This window comes from Nyctibius grandis, chromosome 18, assembly GCF_013368605.1.
Source record: "Nyctibius grandis isolate bNycGra1 chromosome 18, bNycGra1.pri, whole genome shotgun sequence".
Classification (NCBI taxonomy): domain Eukaryota; kingdom Metazoa; phylum Chordata; class Aves; order Nyctibiiformes; family Nyctibiidae; genus Nyctibius; species Nyctibius grandis.
In genome coordinates, this window is record NC_090675.1 from 1981765 (window position 1) to 2005362 (window position 23598).

At 40.2% G+C, this 23598-nt stretch overlaps 2 protein-coding genes across 15 annotated transcripts in view; both read right to left on the reverse strand.

The window, feature by feature from the left end:
- Nucleotides 1–1078: 1078 nt before the first annotated feature.
- On the reverse strand, nt 1079–15106 carry KCTD7 (potassium channel tetramerization domain containing 7). Of its 6 annotated transcripts, none has more exons than XR_011049441.1 (7): nt 15028–15106; nt 12668–13294; nt 10630–10822; nt 9642–9811; nt 8247–8425; nt 7060–7735; nt 1079–4793 (listed from the first exon to the last, which is right to left on the reverse strand). XR_011049441.1 is itself a non-coding variant. In XM_068415405.1 (7 exons), the coding sequence occupies exons 4-7, from the start codon at nt 10771–10773 to the stop codon at nt 7359–7361; spliced, it is 870 nt and encodes a 289-aa protein (XP_068271506.1). In that variant the 5' UTR covers nt 10774–10822; nt 12668–12957; nt 13174–13294; nt 15028–15106; the 3' UTR covers nt 1079–7358. The 6 variants fall into 6 exon arrangements, 4 of the variants coding, with proteins under 4 accessions (XP_068271506.1, XP_068271508.1, XP_068271507.1 ...); XR_011049440.1 differs by having other exon boundaries at nt 1079–2275; nt 4667–7735; XM_068415405.1 differs by having other exon boundaries at nt 1079–7735; nt 12668–12957; nt 13174–13294.
- Nucleotides 15107–16248: 1142 nt separating this feature from the next.
- TPST1 (tyrosylprotein sulfotransferase 1) overlaps nt 16249–23598 on the reverse strand; it is a 32311-nt gene continuing 24961 nt past the window's right edge. For 3 of the 9 annotated variants that reach the window (XM_068415541.1, XM_068415535.1, XM_068415533.1), the window contains 4 exons: nt 21130–21180; nt 19241–19316; nt 18186–18229; nt 16249–16767 (listed from right to left, as the gene is read on the reverse strand). In XM_068415541.1, the coding sequence (XP_068271642.1) occupies nt 19272–19316; nt 21130–21180 (96 nt within the window). In that variant the 3' untranslated portion in view covers nt 16249–16767; nt 18186–18229; nt 19241–19271. Of the gene's footprint in view, nt 16768–18181; nt 18230–19240; nt 19317–21129; nt 21181–23598 lie in introns of all 9 variants that reach the window. The other 6 variants (XM_068415540.1, XM_068415537.1, XM_068415536.1 and 3 more) reach the window with 6 other exon arrangements.

A 23598-nucleotide genomic window follows, 5' to 3' on the forward strand; every position in this document is an offset into this window, starting at 1 on the left:
ACACCGAGCACACCGTCCCTTCTCTCCCTTCAGACACGCTGAGGGAGCTGGGTCTCTTTAGCTTGGAGAAGAGACTGAGGGGTGACCTCATTGATGTTTATAAATATGTAAAGGGCAAGTGTCAAGAGGATGGAGCCAGGCTCTTCTCAGTGACATCCCTTGACAGGACAAGGGGCTGGAACACAGGAGGTTCCACATAAATATGAGGAAAAACTTCTTTACGGTGAGGGTGACCGAACACTGGCACAGGCTGCCCAGAGAGGTTGTGGAGTCTCCTTCTCTGGAGACATTCAAAACCCACCTGGACGCGTTCCTGTGTGATATGGTCTAGGCAATCCCGTAATCCTGCTCCGGCAGGGGGATTGGACTAGATGATCTTTCGAGGTCCCTTCCAATCCCTGACATTCTGTGATTCTGTGACTCCCAGCAGCGGTTTTGTGCTCACCTCAAACCCAGGCACTGTCCCCACCAGGCAGCTCCCGGGAGCGCGTGTGTGCTGACGGCAGCAGAAAGAGAAAGAGCTGCTGCTATTTAAAGCTTATTCCTCTTTCCCTTCTCATTTACACAATGTGCTGGTTTCGGTGTCTTTTTTTTTTGTTTCCTCCCACAGCTCAACACAGACACGCAGTTGCGAAAGCAGGGATGGCTTTAGCAAGACAAATGGTATTTTAGTTACTTCAGAAACAAGGGGGAAATACTTCTGAACGCAGCCGGCTAAGCAAATCCAAACTTAACTGGCTTTTCGAGCACTGCACAAGCAGGGACAGCTATTCAGACCGTCTCTTCACATGAATGATGGGTACAGCAGGAAGGAAGAACCGAAATAATCCGATACCAGTCTGACACCAGAGTGCAGACACTGCGCAAGTGCCGTCTGTTAAGGAAGTGATGACCGAGTTAGTGGTTGGTGCCGTTAAACCAAGCCTGGGACAGAGATTGGTGTCTTAATTTTCGTTTGCAGTCACGCAAAGCAAACTCACAGGGAATAGGAGGAGGGCAGCTGCAGACCAGATGAGCCAGATTCCAACAATTCTCAGTATAACGTACTTTTATTGCACAACACAAACCTTATATCCACGTTTGTCTTCTATTTTAAATAAAAAAAACCAGACTATATATTACTGAACTGAAAGCAAAACATAGTAAGAAATAATACACTACAGTACTACAGTATTAAACATCACACATCAACTTACTTAAAATAAAACACATTTGGAGATAATTCCAAACCCTGATCGTTAGCATCCAGGCTGGATTTTCAAAGGCATTACGGGTTACAATGCATAGACACATACAATTTATAATTGAGCAAAACAAATCCATTTATAAAAGTCACAGTGTAAGTAAACTTATACTAAGCTTGTGTAAGTAAAACGAGTAAGAACTGCTGTTCTGGAAAGCAATTTCCAGTTACAGGACTATATACAGAAGAGAATAACAGAACATAATTACTCTCTGAAATCTAGCTTATTTGCAGAAAGATAATGAAAGACTGGAGTTTTTTTCTTTCTTTGTTAAAGGAAATTATGTTTCCACAGCACAAAACTCAGAACTATCCTGGGTCCTCTCTGCTGTGCCTGAACAACCTGAAAACATTTACAATTGTTTACCTACCAATAACCAAAGAGATCAATACCCCTCCAGGGTTCAGTAACACCAATCATAACTTAAAGCCAGTGGGGTCTACACATCGTCCAGAGTAAAGCAGTTGCTAAATGAAGGAAATGAAAGAAATATCATGTCCCAGAGATTTATGATGAGTTAAGAGACCATCTTTCTACATTCTTTGCTCTGAAGTCTTCTCTTACCTGCCAGGCAGTTCCGTCCTAAACAAACTTGATTACTCTGCTTTGCCATGAAGAAAAGAAAGATCCAATGCATAAGCTGTGGCATAAAGGTCCTCAGACCTCTCTTAACAACGATGCTGAAATTCAAGTAGTGTGACCCAGCAGCCACCTCACCCCTCACTGCTGAATTTCCCAGTGCAATCCACAGCCACTGGATTTTCCCTCCCACTTAACTGGATACATCACAATACACTGAACTTACAGAGAAAACAGATGAACAGAGTCAAGGTTAGCTGGGCTTCCAGACAGACTGGATCCTCTGCCTGACCTCACACAAATGCGGATGAATGTTCCTCTGCCTCACACAGCACAAAAGTTGAAATAAAATGGAAAGAACACTCTGCAATGCAAACGATCAGCTCTGACCTGAGACTTTCCCTGTTGGCACTTCCATCATCTTCCTCATCATGTCACCTGTCCCAGGTCATCTATAAACAAGAATGAGCAATGAGACTAAAGGTGGGCAGGAAGGTTCTCAGGGGTTGCAAATGCCAAATGAAGCTAGAAAATCATGACCCTTAATTATATCAGTAATTTTTTTTTTTAAAGGAAAAAAGCAAACAGAAGACTGATCACGCAGCCATCCTTCAGCTTACAGCAAGCACAAAACAAGGCCCTCAAACCCCAAAATACGGGTACTTAACCTGAACACGTATTACTAGGAAACAGATGTTAGCCCTTAAAAGAAGAGTTTTGATTTCTTAACAGTCTTTAGAAAAAAATAAAGCAGAAAAGTGAAATTAAAGGGATTATACAATATTTTTAAAAATTCATTTATTCAGATATTTTTGTCAGTAATAAGATGTTCACTGATCCGTCAGCAACTATCAGTCACCGTATTGTAATATGAAAAGAATCCCTTTAGTTTAAAACAGACTGAGTATTCACCTTGCAAACAAATTTGAGGGTGCAGTAGAGAGAAGTAATACATTTCTTGCACATAGAATTGTACATCTTAAAGGTTAGAGAAAGGGGTGAGGACTAAGGGGGAATCCAGTCAGTCATTATCTCACTGTGAATCTTCAGGCTAGACACCTCATCTCCTCGTGCCTCTTACACTTCCCCTAACAAATGGAGATGTGGGGGAGTGTGGATGAGGATCTCACTGCAGTCTTCCTTCAGAGCCAGTGAGGACTGTCCCTGGGGAAGATACACTGCAGAACTAATTCCCTTCCGCTTTCATTTTTGCAAAACCCAGCACATGCTCAATGCACGGGGTACACTTGAAACGGGCTGTGTTCAGTTCTGGGGGGCACTGACCAGCAACCTCACTCGGCTTCAGATTTCACTACGAAAACACAGATATACCAAGAACCATCAATAAAAGAACTGGCCAACCTCTGTCTTTCACAACACACACATTGGAACAATCTGGCTCAAAACAGATTAGGGTTTAACAAAGCTGTCGTTTAGCACAGTTTAAAATATCAACATCCTTCCGAGTTTGCTGGAATTTTAACAATCACTTCAGTAACGGCCAGATTATGAGTTTATGCAAATCCCTACATTCCTCATAGGACAGAAGTCTTTGACTTTTGCCTTCTAGGACTTGTGCTAGCCAGAGCCAGCCCTGTGACTACTTTGTTTGACTGTTGAAGTGACAGGCATCGAGGCGGGGCAGAAGAAGGGAGACTGCAACTGGATTAGTAAGTACTGATTCCCTTAATGGCCTTGTTGTTAAGAATCAAGGAAGATTCTTGATTTTCCTGTAACTAAAATAGCCGTCACTTTTTCATATATTGAACACCTCTGGGATCAGTGATTTTACAAAATGGGGGCACGAGATATCTAAGGCATAAGCAGGTTTATCAGAAAACCCATGTTTAACACAACCCTTCGCTCTCATGCTAGTTTCAGGAAAGAGTATTACACAACTGAACAACAACAAAACCTCAAAAATATCCACATTAACAAATTCAGGTATTTGCATATATTACATCATGAGGTGTCTCCCAGGATACCCAAAATAGGTACCCTTCCTATTTTACAAGTGTAAAACAGATGCAGAAACATTTAATGTGCTGTGAAATTGGCCGTCACTTAATATGAGATGTGATAGTAACACCTCCCTTTGCTCCCTGTTAAAAAACACTAGACTGTGCATATACAGAGGGGATGTTAAAAAGGTTAGTCTTGTTATGTTTTTGTTCAGACACACAGCTACCTAAAAAAAATAGCTAACAATTCTACTTTTTAAATTACTATCCTTCAACTGTCCCACTATTACCCACAGTACTGATAAAAAACAGTAATCACTGCAATCCAGATACACAATCTGTGCTTTGAAAATATTTGAGACTTCTTATTTCAGGGTGGGAGGGGGGATAAAGTTGATTCTAACACACGTGTTCCTGTATATCAATTTGGAACCAAAAATGGCATGTACCCTGTCTCAGAACACGAAAGAAAAATTGTCTTTCCTTCATATTGAATGAGCTAAATGGGCTGACATGCATTGTCCTTTTAATGATCTGCAGACACGAGGTTCATAGCAACATTATATTGATGACATGAGACCGTTTACTGCACGGCCAATTTGTCTATGGTGTCAGCTCACAAACACGGGGTATTTGGGAGTGTGGAGGTGGAAAAGTAGCTGTGTAGATGATAAAGTGCCAAAAAAGCTAAGCAGAAGCAGCACAGAGAAACAGGTAAATATGTTCCAGCAAACCTCTGGCCTAGCCAGATATAAAGAAAAATCTTAAAGAAAAAAAAGCAGATTACATAGGCATTTAGTTTAATTAGACAATTATAAAGCATCCACGATATACAAAACCATGAATCATCTTAAACAGAGATTTAGTAGATCAGCTACTCACATTTTTGTTGCAAACGCAGAATTTCAAAAATTACGCTACACTCCAAGAAAAGGTAAGTCAATAATGTTATATAAACCAGTTATTAGATTATACTCCCCTGACATCCGCCTGCACAACACTTCTGTTTCTGTCAAAAAATGAATACATATTAGGCAATATCATCTAAATCACTGTAAACAGAGACTGCTTAGAACAAGCGTAGTCAGTATTGTTAACTTGCACAAATCACAGCACAGGATGTATGTGTTTAACCAAAGCACGTTGGCTCAAATCTGGGTTTTCTTTTTCAGTATTGCACTTAATGTTCGCTGTCTGCTGGAGGATCTGAAGGATGAAAGCTTCAATTAAGATGCAACTGATACAGACCAAGATTTTAATGTTTACCTTTTGGGTTAGGTAGTCTTCCTTACTTATTTAAGCAATAAACAGGAAAAAGTTATAAAATATCAGTGTGTGCATATTAAGAAATAGCAAACATGATCAAAACAGGAATTTTGTCATCATAGCTTCTCTAGAATAAAAGCAGAAAAATTCTTAAAGCCAAACTAAAAAACATACTGTTAAATCAGACCGTGTTCCATTTCTGCAAGGAGTGCTGAAATTCAAACCAGAGTTATGTCCCGTGTAAGTACATATAAGGGAAGTGGCAAAAAGTACCAAATAACCCAGTAAAACTGCAATTCTCATTGCAGTCTCTAGATAAACTGACGCTGAAAATCCTGAACTGAAATGCCTGAAGTGTACAAGCAGCCAAAGCTTTGTAAGCCTCAGCTTGAAGATCCTACATCATTTTATTAGAAATTGTGATTTGCAGTTTAAGGTTCCCTGAAAAAAAAAAAACCCAACAGAAAATGAAGCCAGAACAGTAGCAAAGAAACCATGCAAGCTTCCTCTCATTTTAGGGAAACTTTACTAGTCTCAGTTTGACTTTTAATTTTGGGTTGTCAAACACAACAACTTGTAACACAAAGGCCAATATTTAAGAAACATAATTTCCTCTTTCCTCTCATTTCAAAATTGAAGCTCTGGACTTGAAACTCAGCACTTGACAATGACCCTCTGTAAGTAAACACTTGAAAAGAAATCATTAGAGCTATATGCCCCCACCTCAGAGAGACAATTTACTAAAAATTCTTAAATTAAATACACAAAAGTGTGACAGTGCAAACAATTTGCCTCTTTTTTGCAAGACAATTTGATCATAAAGTTCTTAGAATCATTCTAAAAATTACCTCAGGTACCTGAGAATTTTGATCATTGTAATTAACATGTTTCTTAGCTGTTTTGGTCAAAAGTTTAATTAAGCAATATTCTTGGATTAACTAATCCAATGGAACACAATATGCAAACATTTACTTTCCCTCTCTCTTTAAGATTATTTTGAGGCCACTTCAAGTGGGGTCTTTTAGAAAAATACTGGAGTCTTCTGTACCTCACAAAACAGTAATATCTTCAGATGTTTAGATCTGCCTTTCAGTTTTGGACATACAGTAATTCAGCTTCGGGATGTGGTTACTCATGTCAGAAGTGCAACAATTTACCTCTTGAAAAGAATATGATTCTGCAATGGCTGCCTCTTTCAGTGTGGAAAGAAATTTACTACCCAGCTATACTGGTTTATAATTGGAGAAATATTTGAATATGAAGGTTGAAATTTTTTTTTCCTGATGTTACACCAGGAAGGGTCAACAAGAATGTTAAAAATGAGACTTAATTGTCTGAAGAAGGTGAGGTGAAGGAAGCACTTGTCTAGTATCATCATTTGACTCTAACTCTAGAACAAAGTTTAATATCACAGAATGTAAAAAGAGTCAGTAATAAAATAATATACATTAAATATTCCTCTTACTTCTGCTAATAGGAACATACATATAGGGTTTTCTCATTTACCAAAAGCCTTTGTAAATGACCTGATTCTATAGAGCTTCTTTTTTTGTAGATACTGTAAACATTTAGAATTTCTAAGGCTAAAAACAGGCACAAGTCTTCCATGAACAGTTATTATTCCTAAAAGCATTAAGGAATATATTCCAAATCTGCTATTCCTTTTTCTAACAATGGAAATAATTGAAATATAATATTATAATTCACGATGCAGATTCTTAATTAAAAAAGAAATATAGCTTAATTGTGGCAACAATTAATAATATAGAAGGAGTACTCCTATTTTTTTTTAAATGATCTATTACATCAAAATAACATTTCCAGAATCTCTGTGCTGGGTGTTACTCAATTTTATAAAGTGGTAAGTAGTGACTAAAGCATTTCTAAGTGGGTAAAATTCAACCACGTTATGTCAGCATTATCAGCACCCCGGCTTTATAATAATGCAGGTGAGATCTGCAATATCCATGTTGCAGCCTATGATACTGAAGCCACATGGTAGGTGGCACCTTTTAAAAGATGTTAGACGCTCCTCTCCATAATTTCCATGAGGTGACTTTGTTTTGTGCCTCGTTAAGATACCTGAGCCAACAGTCTTGTTTCAGGCTGGTTTTTCAAGAGTTCAGAGGTTTTTCAACCTCAGTAACAGGTTCCCTTTTGCTGAGCAGCGAAGCGTTAGCCAACACTGCAGCAGACTGAGTCCATTATGTTAGCAGCAATGCATTTCCAGAGACACGTTGCAAAAATATTAAAAGCAATTGTCGTCTAGAAGTCCTTCTATTGCCTGCACCGTTCTGGACAAAATAACTCACCACCAAGTAATCTTGAATTCATAGATAGGACGCTTGCAGTAATAGTGATTTATCAGGTGTTTATCGCACACACCGATACACTGATGATCCACAGTTATCCCTCTGTCAGACAGGTCTGTCACAATACAGTGCAGAAGATCATAGACGTCAGCCACAGCCTCCCAGGGGCCAAAAGATACATCTACTTCGCAGTGATGTTCAAATAGCTTTGTCTCACTTTCACTCCTCTCAAAACGTAACGAATTGAAATGTGGGCATTCATAGGGAGTGATGGGCATCTCTTCTTTGAAGACACAGACCTTCAACTTTGCAAATCTCGCTTTTCTTTGCATAGCTCTAAGCTTTGCTATTTCGATTATCCGTTCCAAATGATCTAAAAAAAAAATAAAAGTTGACAATAACAATGAAGCACCTAGTAAAAGAAAACAAATGCAATTATTTCCTGTGAAATATATTACTGCAGTGTTTAACAAGTTACTCAATATTAGCAGCAATGGGAAGTTGCATGTAGCTACATATATAGTAATTAAATCAATCTCAGTTATCTTGTGAACTTGGTGTCCTTACTATATGCCCAAGTTTATTCAGTTCCAGGTCCTAATGGAACAAATGCAGAGGCAGAGAAACCTTCTCGTTTAATAAGCCTTGCATGTTATGGCCTAGATCTTGCTCCCTTTTAAGACAGCATAAAAATCCACATCCTTGGATGCAGCTGGTACAAATCTGACGTGGAGGCCTCAAAGATCTAAAGAGCATGAAAAGCACATAATAAACTTCTCAAATACAACGGAATTAGTTTGAAAGCTGAAAGCAGACCTGAAAGCACCATGTATACTACTTGAATCACGCTAGAAGAAACAGTCAATACTACTCTGTTTATTTACCTTTGTAATATGGCATTAGGCCCAGGAAAGCTTGTCTAACTTTTTCTCCTTTAAGAGGCTGGATATCCTCTAGATTGTCTAGCAATGGTCCTATGGAATAATACTGAGCTTCCTTGTAAACTGACCTCACTCGTTCTCTTGGTGGCAGGTCACCAGATCGTAGAAAGTTAAGTATGTCTCTAAAAAAAGGGCAAACAAATTATTAAGTAACACATTTCTGCCAAAACTGTTGCAGGTGGAAAGGAGAAGAAACACTGGACATTCATTGTTTATTCTGTTGAGACAGAAATCCCTACGCTTAGACAGTAACTGAAACATGTGTGAGTCATATTTCCAACACATGTTTTTAAAAGCATTTGCCACGTGCAAGTTTCCAAGTCACCATTTCACATTTTGCCTCTGTTAATGTCAAAACTCACTCAAAAAAAATACCATCATATTTTAAACAAAAAGTTCAAGGTGGAGTAACCACTTAAAATAGAAGAGGACACGGTATTTCATGGGAAGGAGAACGTAGTCACTGTATTTCAAATTTAGGTCTGTGACAAAATAATCTTTTCTGTTTTCCTGGAGAATCGTATGTGTGGATGTTTTATCCCACACAGAACCAGGATTCTAGCTGAATGGATGGTGCATTTGCAAAGGAGGTGTTCTCTTCACAGAACTGGGGCCATGGACACTTGTAGTATATGTAATAGTAACAAGAGAGAGAGAGAGAGAGAACATTTCCTTGTAGTTCTGAAACACTGTTAAGCTACAAGATTTTTAACAGGGAAAGAAAACACTTTAAAAGCATTAACCAACAAAACTATTACTGATTCCAGAGGACTCTTCCAACCTAGTTGATTCTGTGAATATGGCACTACCAGCAAAAATAATTTAAAAAAAAATTCGAGGCTTGTGCTTTTTTACCAGTTACATTACATCCTGTTACACACTGAAAACATCATACTTTCAACTGTTTAAGAAACCTAGATGCATTCCTTCCATTCCCTCTTTATCATAAATACTGTAATATCCATTTAAAAAGTGTGGTACAAAAAAGCTTCCTATGAAAAGCAATGTCAAATACATACTTCTTTAAAAACATCAAAACAACTTGATACCTTGAAAGGAGATATGCTACATGAGACAATGTGCAAATTCAAAACATCACTTGTTTTTCTTTCCCCAATTTAAAACTTAAGCCCTTAAGAATAAAACAAGTCAATTTTTAATTGCAATATACTCTTCTCTTGAGATGTTTTGAAAGCGTGGATGCTTGCAAGTCACATTTGCCTACTACACAAATATGATTTAATTAGAAGGAAAAAAAATGTTAGAACTTATTTTTCTTTAAAATAATTTTCTTCAGTAACAACTTTTAAAGTATACCACTGAGGACACTGTACATACCCAAAGTAGGTTCCATCTCTGTCAATAAAATATCTGCCTTCAGCATCTGTTGGAATGTAGTGTCTTCCACTGAACATAGCCGCCAACATTGTGTCCTCATAACGTCTCAGTGTTGACAGTCTTGTTGTAAAATACATGCCTCCTACGTTTAGTGGAACAACTTCTGGAAACTGCAAAAGCAATCACATCATCAGAAATGAGCCTCTAGTCCTTTGCAGACACATTCAGGCTAAAAGGGTTACACCTTCTAGAAGATACAGCACACAGTCCTTGCCACTGTGACATGATTTGGTCCAGGAAAGGCTTCTTTCCTGGCCTGCAGCGACAAAACAGTGAGGTTCAAGGGTTAACAACTTGAATACTTTGGCTGGCTTCTGGGTGTAATCAGTGAATGTTTTAATTTTAGTTGGAAATCTGAAACAGCAGTAATCACTCAGCTTTAATACTAGACATTCATTAAAAGCACGAACGATTCCTCTTGGGTCTTTTGGGGAAAGAAAAAACAAAACAAAAAGCCCTCCCCACCCTTACACACCCACACCCACTCACCCACCACACACACCCACACATATGGTAGGAAATCTCAGGCCAACCTTGGGACTTGTACTCAGTTGCTACTCTACTGGTTTCTTTACACTACTATACTGTACTATATTATACTATACACTGAAAAGAAACAGTGATTCTGCATTTACATTAGGTTTACAGCAGGCCTAAAATCTTAATATCACACCTTAAGATGCCTCAGTACCAGAATAAACACTTGTATTTGTCAAGTCCAAACATGGATGGAAATCCTGAGTAATGCTGCTAAGCTATTGAAGTAAAATTCAAGAGACAGTTTTATTCAACAATTTAGCTACTACTGGCAGCTGAACTGGGTATCCATAACTACTCCAGCAAAGAAATCTTGAATCCTTCGGCACCTGAGCAGTACGTGCTGCAATAACTGGGCCTTATCGGAGGAACAGTGCCAGAAAGCTCTTACCTGCTGAGGCAGCAGAGGTAGTGCTTGTCCTGCCTGGGTTGCAGTAGGAGTGGCTGGCTCTTGGAAATCATCCTCTGCATCTGAGCTCGACATGGCATCATCCGGGTTTCCACTCACTTTGTTCTGCCCCGTAACTACCACCATCCCTCTGGCTCTCGTACGGAGGTCTGCTGGGTAGGCAGCCGTGGCAATGCTGAATAGGAAACAAGACCCAAATTACTTAGGCGCTCTCCCACCAGCTGCAGATCACGTAGCAGGCAAGGCACGGAACTCCCCGGCTTCACACTGCTAATTTACAACGGCATTGTTATTACTGGGAAATGAATCACAGCCAGGATGGCGACTGTGCTGAGAAACACACTCGGAGAGGGCTGTCTGTGCAGGAAGGCAGCTTGCAGAGCTGTGCCAAGGTCCTAGAGCCACAGAGCCCCTGCCAGTGGCTGGGTAAGAGACAGGCGTCCATTGGCTGCGCGGTGCAGGGCGTGATTGGCTCCGCCACGCTCCTGCAGTAGATGTCATTTGCTGGGTGGATTTGGGTGGCCGCTGTCCCAGCCCGTCCATGCAATAGGCCATCTGCAGCAGCACACCCTCAAACCCACGCTGCCATTGGCCGTGCGACGCCCTGGGCTCCAGCTCCCAGCCAGCTCCAGGCCGTCACCTTCAGCTGCAAGAGCGGATCAGATCCTGCTGTGCACAGTGACAGGCACTCCGAAGGCTCTCTGCTCAGTTCTAGCATTTCCTGGGAAATGAGAGAATTGAGACAGAGAAAACAGATATTTTCCTGCCCACTGCATCACAGCATGCTGTACACAAACGCACACATCTGATACACATGTATTTAATTCCACATATTCTATTGTGCTTTTACTGATAATCATCAATTTCCTTTCCTGCACAGAAAAAAATGCATTGCAACACCAGCTACCACGCCTTCACAGTCCGTCTTCAGCCAGAGGACAGGATGGACTAACAAAAACCTGCGTTATAAAAATAATAATTCAAAGAGCAGAGGAGGAAAACTAGAAACCCTGCTGCTCTCTTTACACTGCATTATGTAAAGAGCACCCCTGTTTACAGGATTGCTGTGGTGTTTCCAGTGGCATCACAACATCCTAACAAAGACATTATACTACTGGAGGCTTCATCCAGCTCTCTAACCCTGCAGGCTCCTTCTCTCAAATCACTATAAAATGTAAAAAGAGAAGGAATATTTGCACAAGCATATCTGGTACATTTATTTATTGACTAAATAAATGTTTCATAAAGGTTGCTTCCGATCAAAATCAACAAGCAGAAATGATATAAAATTTTAATAGCCATGATTAATTATTCTGCCTTACTAATTCTGCTAATACAGTCCTCACGCACGTCGTCAGGCTGTCTGTAGACCTTAGCTCTTAAAGGAAAAGCTGCAAGTTCAAAATGAACCCAGACAGACCTGGGATGCTCCTGGTCAAAACAGATACTCTCCAGAGAGGCCAGCACACCAAACCCTCCACATTCTGTGTGAGTGTGCATAGCCTTCTTTCACCAAAATTTGGAGGTGAATTTTACATCCTGTGTAACACCCTAACAAACCTAGATAAGCAGGTACCATGAAGTTTCAAAAATGTCTTTTTCAACTGCAGCTTGTTAAGAGGCTTTGTCTCAGCGTACTACAGGTATTTAATTTCTCTCCTCTACAGTTCAAAAGATGGACTTTCACTTCACAATAATTTTTCCACCACAGTACAATGCACAGGCAGATAAATAAGGATAGAAGGGCTCCTCAATGTCCACACCATACTAACAATTTTAATATCTGTCCTGAAACAACATTTATTCTGACATTGTCAATTATCAAAACAAGTCAACTATGCCTGACAGATAAAGAGCATCTACAACATAAATCAAAGGTTATTTTGGTAGGGACTCCTTTAAGGAGGTAAACAAATTATTATCAAGCAGCAGCTTGCAGAAGCTTAATTTACAAGATGCACAGTCAAAATTGAGTGTGAGGCTGTATTTACTGTGAATGTATTATTCATAATTGTGTTACCTGAAACCAGTGTTTCGACTGCTCTATTTCCAGTTCTCTTAAGACTTTTTGAAAGTACTCAAGATGGACCAAAAATCTTCAGTTGTCCACATTTTTCAAGAATGTCCCATAGCTTTCATATAAATGGAGTGTACTCTGAATAAACAAACTTCAGCTCCATTAAGTATATCAGAATCGTGGACCACAGAATGTGTTTTGGGTGAGTCCATCCAGTCGGCACGGTACCAAAAAGGTCCTCCAACAGAAGTACAGGTTTGAGAAAAAAGAATTCTTCCTCTTTCATAATCCTCCTTTAACGTGACATGAAGGTTTAGGGAAAAACATGAGAGAGCACAGGTTAATTATGTTATGCTCATGAGTAATAACCTTCTTTTTCAGTGGAATGCTCACACAAAGCAATTGCCTAAATAGTGAGGTTCAGAATATAAGACCTCAGCCCATAATTAGTCCAGGATTTCAAGATTAGTGGCAGTAAAATGAAGAGACTGATCATTGACAAGTTTAACCTGTTTCTTGACGTTCATTAAAAGTTAACTGAAGTTCCTCTCTAGGTTTGCTTCACTTCCTGGTCATCCACGGACATGGAGTAGTGAAACAGCAGCATGCTGACTGGAACAGAGAGTCTTCCTAAAATAAAAACATAAGCTAATCACTGGCTAGTTTTCCGACATACAATGATCTGCATTTTGGTTCTCTGATTTTCGGTTCTCTTCATTTCATGAGGAACATGCATCCATGTGAATATCCTCTGCCACTTAAAGCACGCACAGTAATTATTATTAACTATGCACAAAAACACTTCTTTGTTAAATCTCTCATTAAAGATACAGGGTTTTGTTTATTTAAACTAAGTAAATGCATCCATTTCATTTTCAAATATGTCTAGGGCCAGAGCAACAGATAATTAATGAGAAAACAGCACCACTAAGCAAAATGATTTCTAAATCAAATATTTAATTGAACCATCTGTCAGCACTATCCAACTCTACCAGAAATACCCCCTTCCAGTTTACAACCTACCTGTCGTTTAAATGGTAGAGATTACTTTCCGGATCTTTGTTATCGATAGCTCAGATACTGTCTCACATATACGGACCAAACAAAGCTTATTAAATGAATGGGACCTGCAAGTTTTGCTTTGTTCCCTAGGGAACGACAGCAACCCTAGAGCTGCATCAAGTTTTACTTGATGCCAAGATTCAAAAAAGCTTTCTAAGGCTCTGCTGTTCCCTCAACTTTTCTGTATCACTTTAAAGAACTTTTCTTAAATACCTTCTGAGGTTACATTGGTGTTAGCAAAATTACATATCTATAAAAAAGTGCCATAATGATTACACAGTCCAAGTCTTTCTCATCAAGGTACTGATGTATGGATCCATCATAGGAGACCTCCACAAACTGCTATTCAAAGCTAACTGATCAGAATGTGTTTGTTTTGGGGACACACCAACCAGATTGTCAGGAAAGCTCTCCCTTTTTCAGTAGAAACTGGGTCCCTGTGAGGATGCAGAATGAAATGTGACCTAGCAGTCTCTCCATAGCATTCTTCAAGAGACTTAGATGTCCAAAGGTCACACAAACTGGGCAAAGACACACCATCCAGTTATTTCTAATGAATCTGTGTCAGAGTAGCAAAGAAAGATCCTGAAAAAGGGCAGGGACCCCTGAGCTGCAGTAAACTGTATTATACATTTGACTGTAAAACTCTGGACATACTCAGCATCTCTAGTTATTAGCAAAAGACAACACAGAGTACGATGGATACTACAACTTGACTTCTGCATTGGACAGCAGAGACACGCCGTATGATGGGAAACCTCATCACTGCCGTGACCTCCTTGGAGGCCTAACCAGAGGCTGCCCAGCGACCAGCGGATAAAGGCCACGCGCTCTGTACTCGCTGACAGCAACAACTGCCGCCTTACAGAGAATTTCACAGCACACACAAGCTTTTAGGAGCTTGAGGCAGCTTTCCAGTATCACCCCTGTGAGGTCTGGAGGCGTCATCCCATTTGCGGACGGGGCAGCACAGTCCCCAGTGAGCTCGCAAACTGAGCCAGACGCGTGGGCAAGCCAGATATCCAGCAAATTAAATATTAATTAGGCAATTAAATATTAACTGTCGCTTAGCGCCTCACTAGGTCCTTCTAAACAGCCTAAACTCTAACGGAGCTCACAAGGTGAACCGACTATGGTGTGACCGGCCCAGGCCGAGGTCCCGCCGGCGGCCCCAGGCGGGGGACAGCCCCCCGCTCCCCCCGCGCTCCCCGGGCACTGCCCTCCTCCGAGCGCTCACCGACCCCCTCCCGCTCCCCGGGCGCCGCCTCAGCCCGGCGCCGCGGGGCTCTCCCGCCCCTCACCTCACAGGGTGCCGCCGGCCGGGTACCGGGGCCGCCGCCGCGCTCCTGCCCCCTGCCGGGCTGCGGGGGAACCACCTGCCGCCGCGTCTTCCGCGCCCAGCCCGGCGCCGCGCCGCCCGCCCGCCTCCACATCTGCCGAGGGAGGGAGAAGGGCCGTCACGGGGACGGTGCCGCCTCTCCCCTGCCCACCCCGGCACCCGCTGCCGCCCGCCCTCACCTGCTGCCCGCGCCGGCGGCGGCTCCGGAGCGGCGGGAGAAGCCAGAGCGGGCGCCGCGCGCCGCGTCACGTAGCGCCCATCCGGGTCCCGCGCGGGCGGGGCCGCCGCGGCGGGGAGCGGGTCTGTCCCCGCACGGGGGGCGGCGGGACCCCCCCGCCACCGCTCGCTCTTGTTTCCGTTTCTTTTTTTTCCTCTTTTCTGCTCTTCTATGAGCGGTCCCCGCCGGTCCCGGCAGCCGCGGGGAGCTCCGCGCTGGCGGCGTTGTCCAGGGAGAAAGCGAGGGGCAGCGCGGCCCTGCCCTGTCACTAGGGGATGCTCCGGGCTTACTTTTGCACCCAAGAGTATTCGGCAAGGATTTGGTAAATCTGTATCAAACTGGAAAATTAACTTGTTTCTTGAAGGCACTTAAACGTTCTTCTTTCACTGGTGGTTTTGCAAATACATTTTAACGAGTTATAGAAACAAATGAAACAGGAAAACCAAAACTCTTCCTACTCCGAAGAGGCAGAATTTGTGGAAATCAAGCATTTTGGAAAGAAGTCTCTCTCATTTTCTTCTGGGACAGAAAATTTTCTTCTGGGACAGAAAATGAGACCCAAAAACCATTTCCCCCAAAAAACCTTACCTGAATAATCATGTTCCACATTGACTGAGAGATGCCCAAAGCTTTAGGATATAAATTTCCCAGCAGGGTTTGCAGAAGCAGTTTCACCCCAGCAGCACCCGTCTGACCACAATTGCTGTTGAGGAACAAAAAAAATCACCTACTTTTTCCTGCAGTAAACAGATCTCATCTTACTCTTCTATAACTCCCAGGAGGATGCTCTAATTTACTTCTTCTCATCACCCAGCTATTAAAAGCAAACTGAATGCATTCAATCGCAAACCTTAAAGAGGGATCCAAACCCAGGACATTAGATCATATCTTCTATCCAAGTAATACATCAATATCTTGAATTATTTAAATCTTAACTCTGAGGTGAACACATTAATAAAAAAATAATCACATTTAAAGCATTTATTTTGAAAAATAAAATACAAAAGATCATTGAATTGTTATTGTACATGTACATTATCAACTTTTTAAATAAAAGATATTTAACAATTTCCACACATGAATAAAACAAACTACTGTTCCACCAAAAACCTTTTAGGACAAGCACAGACCACTCTTTTGAAAGCTCCATACATTTAAAACCAAACTGCTACAAGAAAAAAAAAATCTTTGAAGATGGAGTTTTGGAATTAAGACAGAATAGCAACTTCTTAGGCATTGCTTTGCATTTTTTAAAACCTCTAAAAAAATAGTTGTGCAAATGTAATACGGTTCTACATTAACATCAGTGATTTTTTTTTTTTCCAAACAGGTTTACATGCGCTCACAACAGCAAAATTTTGAACAAAAACAGTATGAAAGAAATGGGGGAGAAAATTCCCAAAAAAGCAGGCCATGAGCAATACCCCTCACTGATCTCAGTGGCACAGTCCTTGATTTCCATGGAAAAGGCAGCACTCTTTTTTTCTAAAGAAAAAGAAAAATAAAGTTATGTTTGAGCTTTCAATGTAATATTGTTTTTATCCCTGACAACATTTTGTAATTACAAATAATGCATAATTAAGTGTACTCACTGTCATCTCAGTAGGTGAAAAGTCACTCTCAAGACTAACCACAGCCACCAAAAACTTCCCTGTAAGGAATGTGGCTGCTTTTTCCATCGTTTATCATTACAGTTACTGCTTGGAGCATATTTAGATGTTAAAATAAAAATTATCTGAATCTGCACTTATATTCAAAATACTTGTGAAAGTGGGCTGTGTGTACGTGTTGGAAGTGTCTCTTTCGTGACAACGCACCAGGGGTAGTTACTGCTGGGAAGTTAACAATTTGGTGTCTCAGAAATTGGACAGGAGCTTTAGATTGAAGAATGTATTTAAAACTACAATATTTCTAAGATATAAGTGGCAACATGAAGTAGATGTTTCAGTCATTTTAACATCAACTATGTGAAAAGATCACGGTTTCCCTATCGATTTCAGAATGAAGCTCTGCAATTAATCTTTGGAAAAACTTTTATATCCATTATTGCTAATTGGTACGATGCTTTTGGCTATATTTAGGGCTATAGAGTGAGCTATATTTATGGCCACATATAAATATCTCCGCTGGGTATCCCTGCGTGGTGTGTTGCTTTTGGCTATATTTAAACTGGATGCATTTTGCTATCTTTTGTTGTCAAGCTCGAATATTTGATAACAGGGATTACAAATAAAAATCCTGGATTAATACAGTAAATTTTGCACTATTCGTTCCTTGATTAGTCTGGAATTTACTGAGTTCCCTGCACAATCTTGCCATTGTTAATTCAACAACTAAAAGACAGTTTATTGAAAATATTAATTATGGGACTTACTAAAAGCAAATTATACAAATCAGCTCATCGTTAGCCGTTTCCTCTATGTAGAAAGGGCAATTGATTTAAAAAAGGAAGAGAAAGACAGTAAGAGTCCTCTTTAAAGTTTCACTATTCTGTTAAAATGGGGACCTGAATCTGTTGTGCCAGTATGCCATAGTGCTGAAAGACACACAGATACTAAAATGAACAAGAAAATCTGTTGAAGAATGCCTGGATGAGCAGCGTACAGTTTTTCATACTCCTTTCAATTTCCAACTCTAAAATAGTGCTGACAGTCCAATACTGCAAATTGTGATGAGCCATGCAGAACTGCATTGTGACTCTCAAAGCCATGAGCGATGCTTTTGTAGCTCTCACCACTAGGACTTACCTCAATGTGATTTTTACAGATTCTGACTCAAGATCCACACATCTTCATGTTTTTCTTACCCAGACTCTTACATGGAGTTACATAAGTTTAAAAAAATCACCTTAACTAAATCAAGAGGAGCAAATGAGCAGGACTGCATGCTCTTTTATTACCTACTGTGCAAGAAATATCCATTGTATCTTCTATTCCATAGGTTCAGTCTGTCAAGTAAATAATTAAAATGAAATTAGCTATTTTACATTAGAGGAAAAAAATATCATTATCAGCACCAATGTTTGCTCTCCCATCTAGCTGTTTGGTTATGCTATGTTAATTTTATCTTTAGTGTAATACTAAAGCAGAAAACTATCAGAATCAATTTCAACTCCAATGTCAGTGTTTACAGTTTAAGCAATATTCTCTTACTGTTTCACAAAGCTTGGGTTTCCTTTACTTTGGAAAAATCTGCTCAGAGTTAGGTAAATACTGTACTCATACCAAGCTAACTGTATACATCCACCTCCTGAAATTTAGGAGAGTCCCATTTTGAAACTTCCCCTATCATATGGATTGAAAGAGGACATTTGCTAGAAATAGTGGACCAAGTTCTTTTGATGTATCCCAAGATAATTTGAAAAACCAAGCAGCATAATTTAACTGATACCACAGGCAGATCAAGGACCAGCTGTTTTGCTAGCACACTATCTGTACACAGTGTGCTCAATTTTAAAGACAGCTCATCTCCCTGCATTTTCCAGAAATCCTTATCAGCAACATTTAATCTCCTTCTGACACACCCTATGCTTGCAACCATATATGCTGCAACTTTATCTGTGAGGTTGTAGATAATCTTGAAATAGCCACAATAATTGCATTTGAAAGCATCAGAAGTAACTACAGCACGCTTTCTCAATAGGATTTGCTGACAGTAACTTTTAAGCAGCACACATTTAACTAGTTGTCCTGCCGTTAAGCTGCATAGACATTTTGGCCAGCGGTTGAGAGTCAAAATGCTGTGAGCAACAGCACATTTAGCTGCGTGGTGCCAGGTTCTTAATGGTTTTCTAGTAGCTGAGCACAGCTTGCAAAGCATGAGCACTAACTGTTCAAAGAGTGAGAGCAGGCAAACATCCAGTAAAAGAGCGAAGCCCACGTTAGAGATCACACAAAGATTTATCAGAAAGATTTGGTGTCCACAGCAAAAAGTTATATTCTGAAAACAAGAAACAGACACTACAGCTATTCGACTTTACTGATCCATGTTCATTTTATCTTGCCACGAGAGTTCCTTTCTACTGTCTTCTTTGGCTGGAACAGAAGAAACCAATTTTCCTTTTTAATAAATTAAATTTCCATTTGAATTAATGGACTATGTCAAAATGCTTTGTTTGCATGGGGTAGATTCTGCTTTGTATTCTTCAGTCTCTACATCTAACAAAAGTCATAATCAAGGAGTCTTTTCTTAATACTGGGGATCCAAAGTCAAGAAAGCTTGTGCCCAGTAGGTTTTTTCTTCTTTTAAAAGTAAAGACACTGCAAATTATTTTACCTTTGAGAGGCTACTTACATAAAATAGCAGCAATGACAACAAAAATCAGGGGTAACTCTGAAGGCTTAGCAACCCACAGCTCCTACTGAGGCTAATGGGAGACAAGAATGCCTCTTGCTCTTGCAGATACACAAAATTCTGGAGGCAGAAAGCCCTTGAAATGCTTTCTCTCCCCATTCTGCAATGCTGTACTCCTCTATATGCAGGAGGAATTGAAAAAAAACCTCAAGTATTTTTCTGCTTAGCTTTACTTGAACACACCCTGAGACAGTGACAGTGATGAGCCACTTCCTGTTTTTTTCTATCAAAGCACAACGTAGAGAGCACTTGAGATGGCATTTACACATTTACCATCAATTACACAGCCTACAAAAAACGATAGTTCTATGAGCCTAGCTGAGCAGCTCTTACCCAAGAAAAGAAAAATCAATTGCTACATGTTCTACTTATTTCACATAAAATATTTCATTTCAGCAATAGAATACAAATATTTCTTATTTCTCTGATAAAGGTGAATTAAACGATTTGCTCCTTGTCTAGATCATCTGCTCGATTTTTCATGTCTATATTAGCAAAGCTTAAAACTGCAAGGCTATGGGAGGCAGAATTAATTTCACTACACATCAAAGAGGAAAAAAAGAAACACAACACCCCACCCCCTTCCCAGAAGCCCTTCAAGCTACTGAAATGGAGCACTCCAACAGGCAGCTCCATGGAACAAGTCCACCCTCTCTGCTCTGTTATGTTCAGGAGACACAGAAGAGCTGCCCAGCAGCAAGGGATGCCATCTTCCAAGCTGAACTCCTACGTCCATAAATGCACTAGTGGTTACAGCCCAAAACCTTTCTGTGATGTCTGCATGAGGAAAGGGCATGAGGCTGGAAGCGTGCCTCCCACCTGTTCATGTAGCTTGAGGGGGGGAAGGTATCAAGAGATCCTGCAGTTTAAGAGAGCTCCATGATAAGGATTTTGCTTTTTCAACTGCTATTGCAAAGGTTAGGTCCCTTGGGTAGCTGATGACAATTAACAGCATTTGAAGCGTACCAGATTACGAATTCTCAGTAAAATCTGAAGTTCAATAGCTCACTTGATTATTACATCAACACACCATCACTATCCATGGCTGAACCGTTCATTTGTTTTGCCTGATACAGTAGTATTTATTTTTAAAAATCTCTCATTATCTGATCTCTATTCTATACTTGCTTTAAACCTTACTATGCAAGGCCACAAGAGATAAAGCCTCTCTACAAATAACAAACTTTGCAATTTCGTCTACACAAAAAAGAATCAAACTTTCCACAAGTTTCTCAGCAGTGTTCAGCCAGCTCAGGTTTACAGGCACCACACTAGTAAGAGTTACACATGCACTCAGAAGAGGCTTGAGACTGCTGAGTCTAAGAGCAAGAGTGTTGGACGTTCAATCTCATGGAGAAACTATTCTCTTATTATCTCTAGTCACCTGTTCTCTTATGATCAAACAAAATCAAATTTATGAAGTGGTTTATAAAGACTGGTTTTATACTAACTTGCCACGACACCTACAAAAATGAAACTAATCCAATACTGTACCTGTGGCATGTCTTTAAGAAAGTCAGGAAGCTGAAATTCACCTTTATAGACCTGGAAAAAAACAAACAAAAAGAATCAGTCTATTACCCAAAGCTAGCATTCACTAGTGTTTAAAATGCTAAAGAGCTTGTTAAGAACAAAAAGAAAAAAAAAAATATTCTCCTGGGTTATTAGCATCCAGTAATGCTAAATCAGATCTACCTACACTGAGCACAACCTGTTTGTAAAAGTTTGAGGTAGTTCTACAGGTTTATGCTCAGTCCTGGCCTTGCTCTGTACTCAACACTCTGACCTTGTTTGCGTTAAAATGATAAGACTATATAACTTGTATTACATTTCAAGCTTGCTCAAATTATGAATCATTCATTAATTAAATCCTGTATCATTCGCTCACTATGCTTTTAGGAAAAGATTTTTAATAGGATGATTAAATACGCTAGGATTGAGTTGCTACAATATATACTTTTTTTGAAGTTTATATATAACAAATCTGTTGCTTCAGATTTTAGCACCTTCAATAAATTAAGTTCCCTTTGGGCTTAATGAGAATTTACAATTAAAAGTGTCTCCATTTAAAGTTTTCTAGAAGAGCTACCTGTCACGATCTCATGGACTGTGTCAGAACTGATATACCACCCGGGCAACAAACAACATTCAGTTCTAAACTGTAAAAGATAAACATTTGAGAAACTCAACAAATGTCACATAATACAATGTTTTCTGATGCATCATAGTATTTGTCATGTACAAACTATGTATCATTCACACAAACAGAAGTATCACACTTGAACAACTGATCGATCCCACCTTACTATGCTGTCAAAGGAAAGTTCTGTTAGTTTTCATATAGTTTATGGAGACAATGCAACTACAATCAAGTCTGGAAACGCTAATAACTTCGCTTTCAATTCTGTTAAAATAGTCACCACTCGAGGAGTGTCGGCATCTCCTTCTACCCTGTTTTACACATATCTCTCCCTTTATTCTATATATCTAGCTGATGTAATTTTCAGGTAACAAGAAAGTTTATATATTTGCTTTAGTCTTTAAAGATCCACAGATGCTGTTATAATCGGCACAGATCTATTACTAGCGATTTCCCCAAGTGTGCCATGTCAGACCTTGAGTCACTCAGGGAACATACTGCGCGAGGTCAGACGCTTAACTCCTACCCCCCCAAGCTGCAACCACACATCTGAAATCCCCAGCTCCTGGAGGGAGAACACAGGGTTGGATAAAGCTTAAGCTTTCCTGTATTACTTTCATACCATTTAAGTCATTAATCTGCTTTTCATCTACAGAAATGTAAAAAAAAAATAAAATCAGTGGGATAATCCTTTCCTATTTGGACTAGATGATCATTGTAGGTCCCTTCCAACTGGAATAGTCTAATTCCATACTAATAGACATACAGATGTAATAGCTTCATATACGGGTACAGAAGAGCTCCACTCACTAGTAGGGCTGCCACAAAGTTACAGCCAGCAACTCTTATGATTATGAATTTCTACAACAGTAGTGTCATTACCAGCCTGACTTCGTGAGAGTCTGTCATTACCACAATTTCCAATCTTTTAGAGCATAATATTACTTCTGAAACGATGCTGTTTGGAGAAGGAGTAAGCAATAAATATCCTCAAACATACCAAGAGCCACACCAAACAAGTGTTTCCACTGTCCGACCAATTAGGAAATAAACTGGCAACATATTGTCTTCTCTCTAGAGGATACTTCTTAAAAGGTGTTTGCCTCCGAGATTAAACTGGAATACATTCCAAAGGGGGGAAAAAGTATTTTGTGTTATTTTTTTTTGCAAAAATAAGTATACTTGAAGAGTTTTACCGTCCTTTCTACAGAATCAAAAAGACCAAACACCCTGATGTCATGAGTTCTTTGTAGTCTTGTGTAGCTCTAATCATATAAAAATCAAGAGCCATAAACCTACTTAGAAAAATTCTATAAAGCCATAAAATGGAAACGGGGCTACTCGGAGTTGCACTCCCTGGTTTGCAAATTACATCAAAGGAAGAAAATTCAGGAAGTCAAGGGATGCTTATTAACAATATCCATTTTCTCTGCTTTCCTACGAATAGCTGACCAGAATATAAAGACATCCTCATTTTGTCACTGCCCTGCAGCGGCCAGCTCAGGATTTCCCGTCCGTGAGACGCCTCAGCCCACAACAGGCCTGCGGCGTTAAACCCTGTGACTCATGTGGAGCGGACTTGGGAGCTGGCGGTTCTCATCACCCCTTATCGCTCGGCTAAACATACCCCAACAACAAGGCTTCACTAAGTCCCAACATGATTGTAAGAATTATTATACACATACATTGCAGAACTCTGTGCCTTCCGATATTCCACGTTCTAGATAAGGCAGAAAGGATGATTCAAAATGATAGGCACAGCTCTCATTTCTATTCAGCCAGGGGGTACTGTCATTCCCATGGAAACCTTAATGAAAGCCACA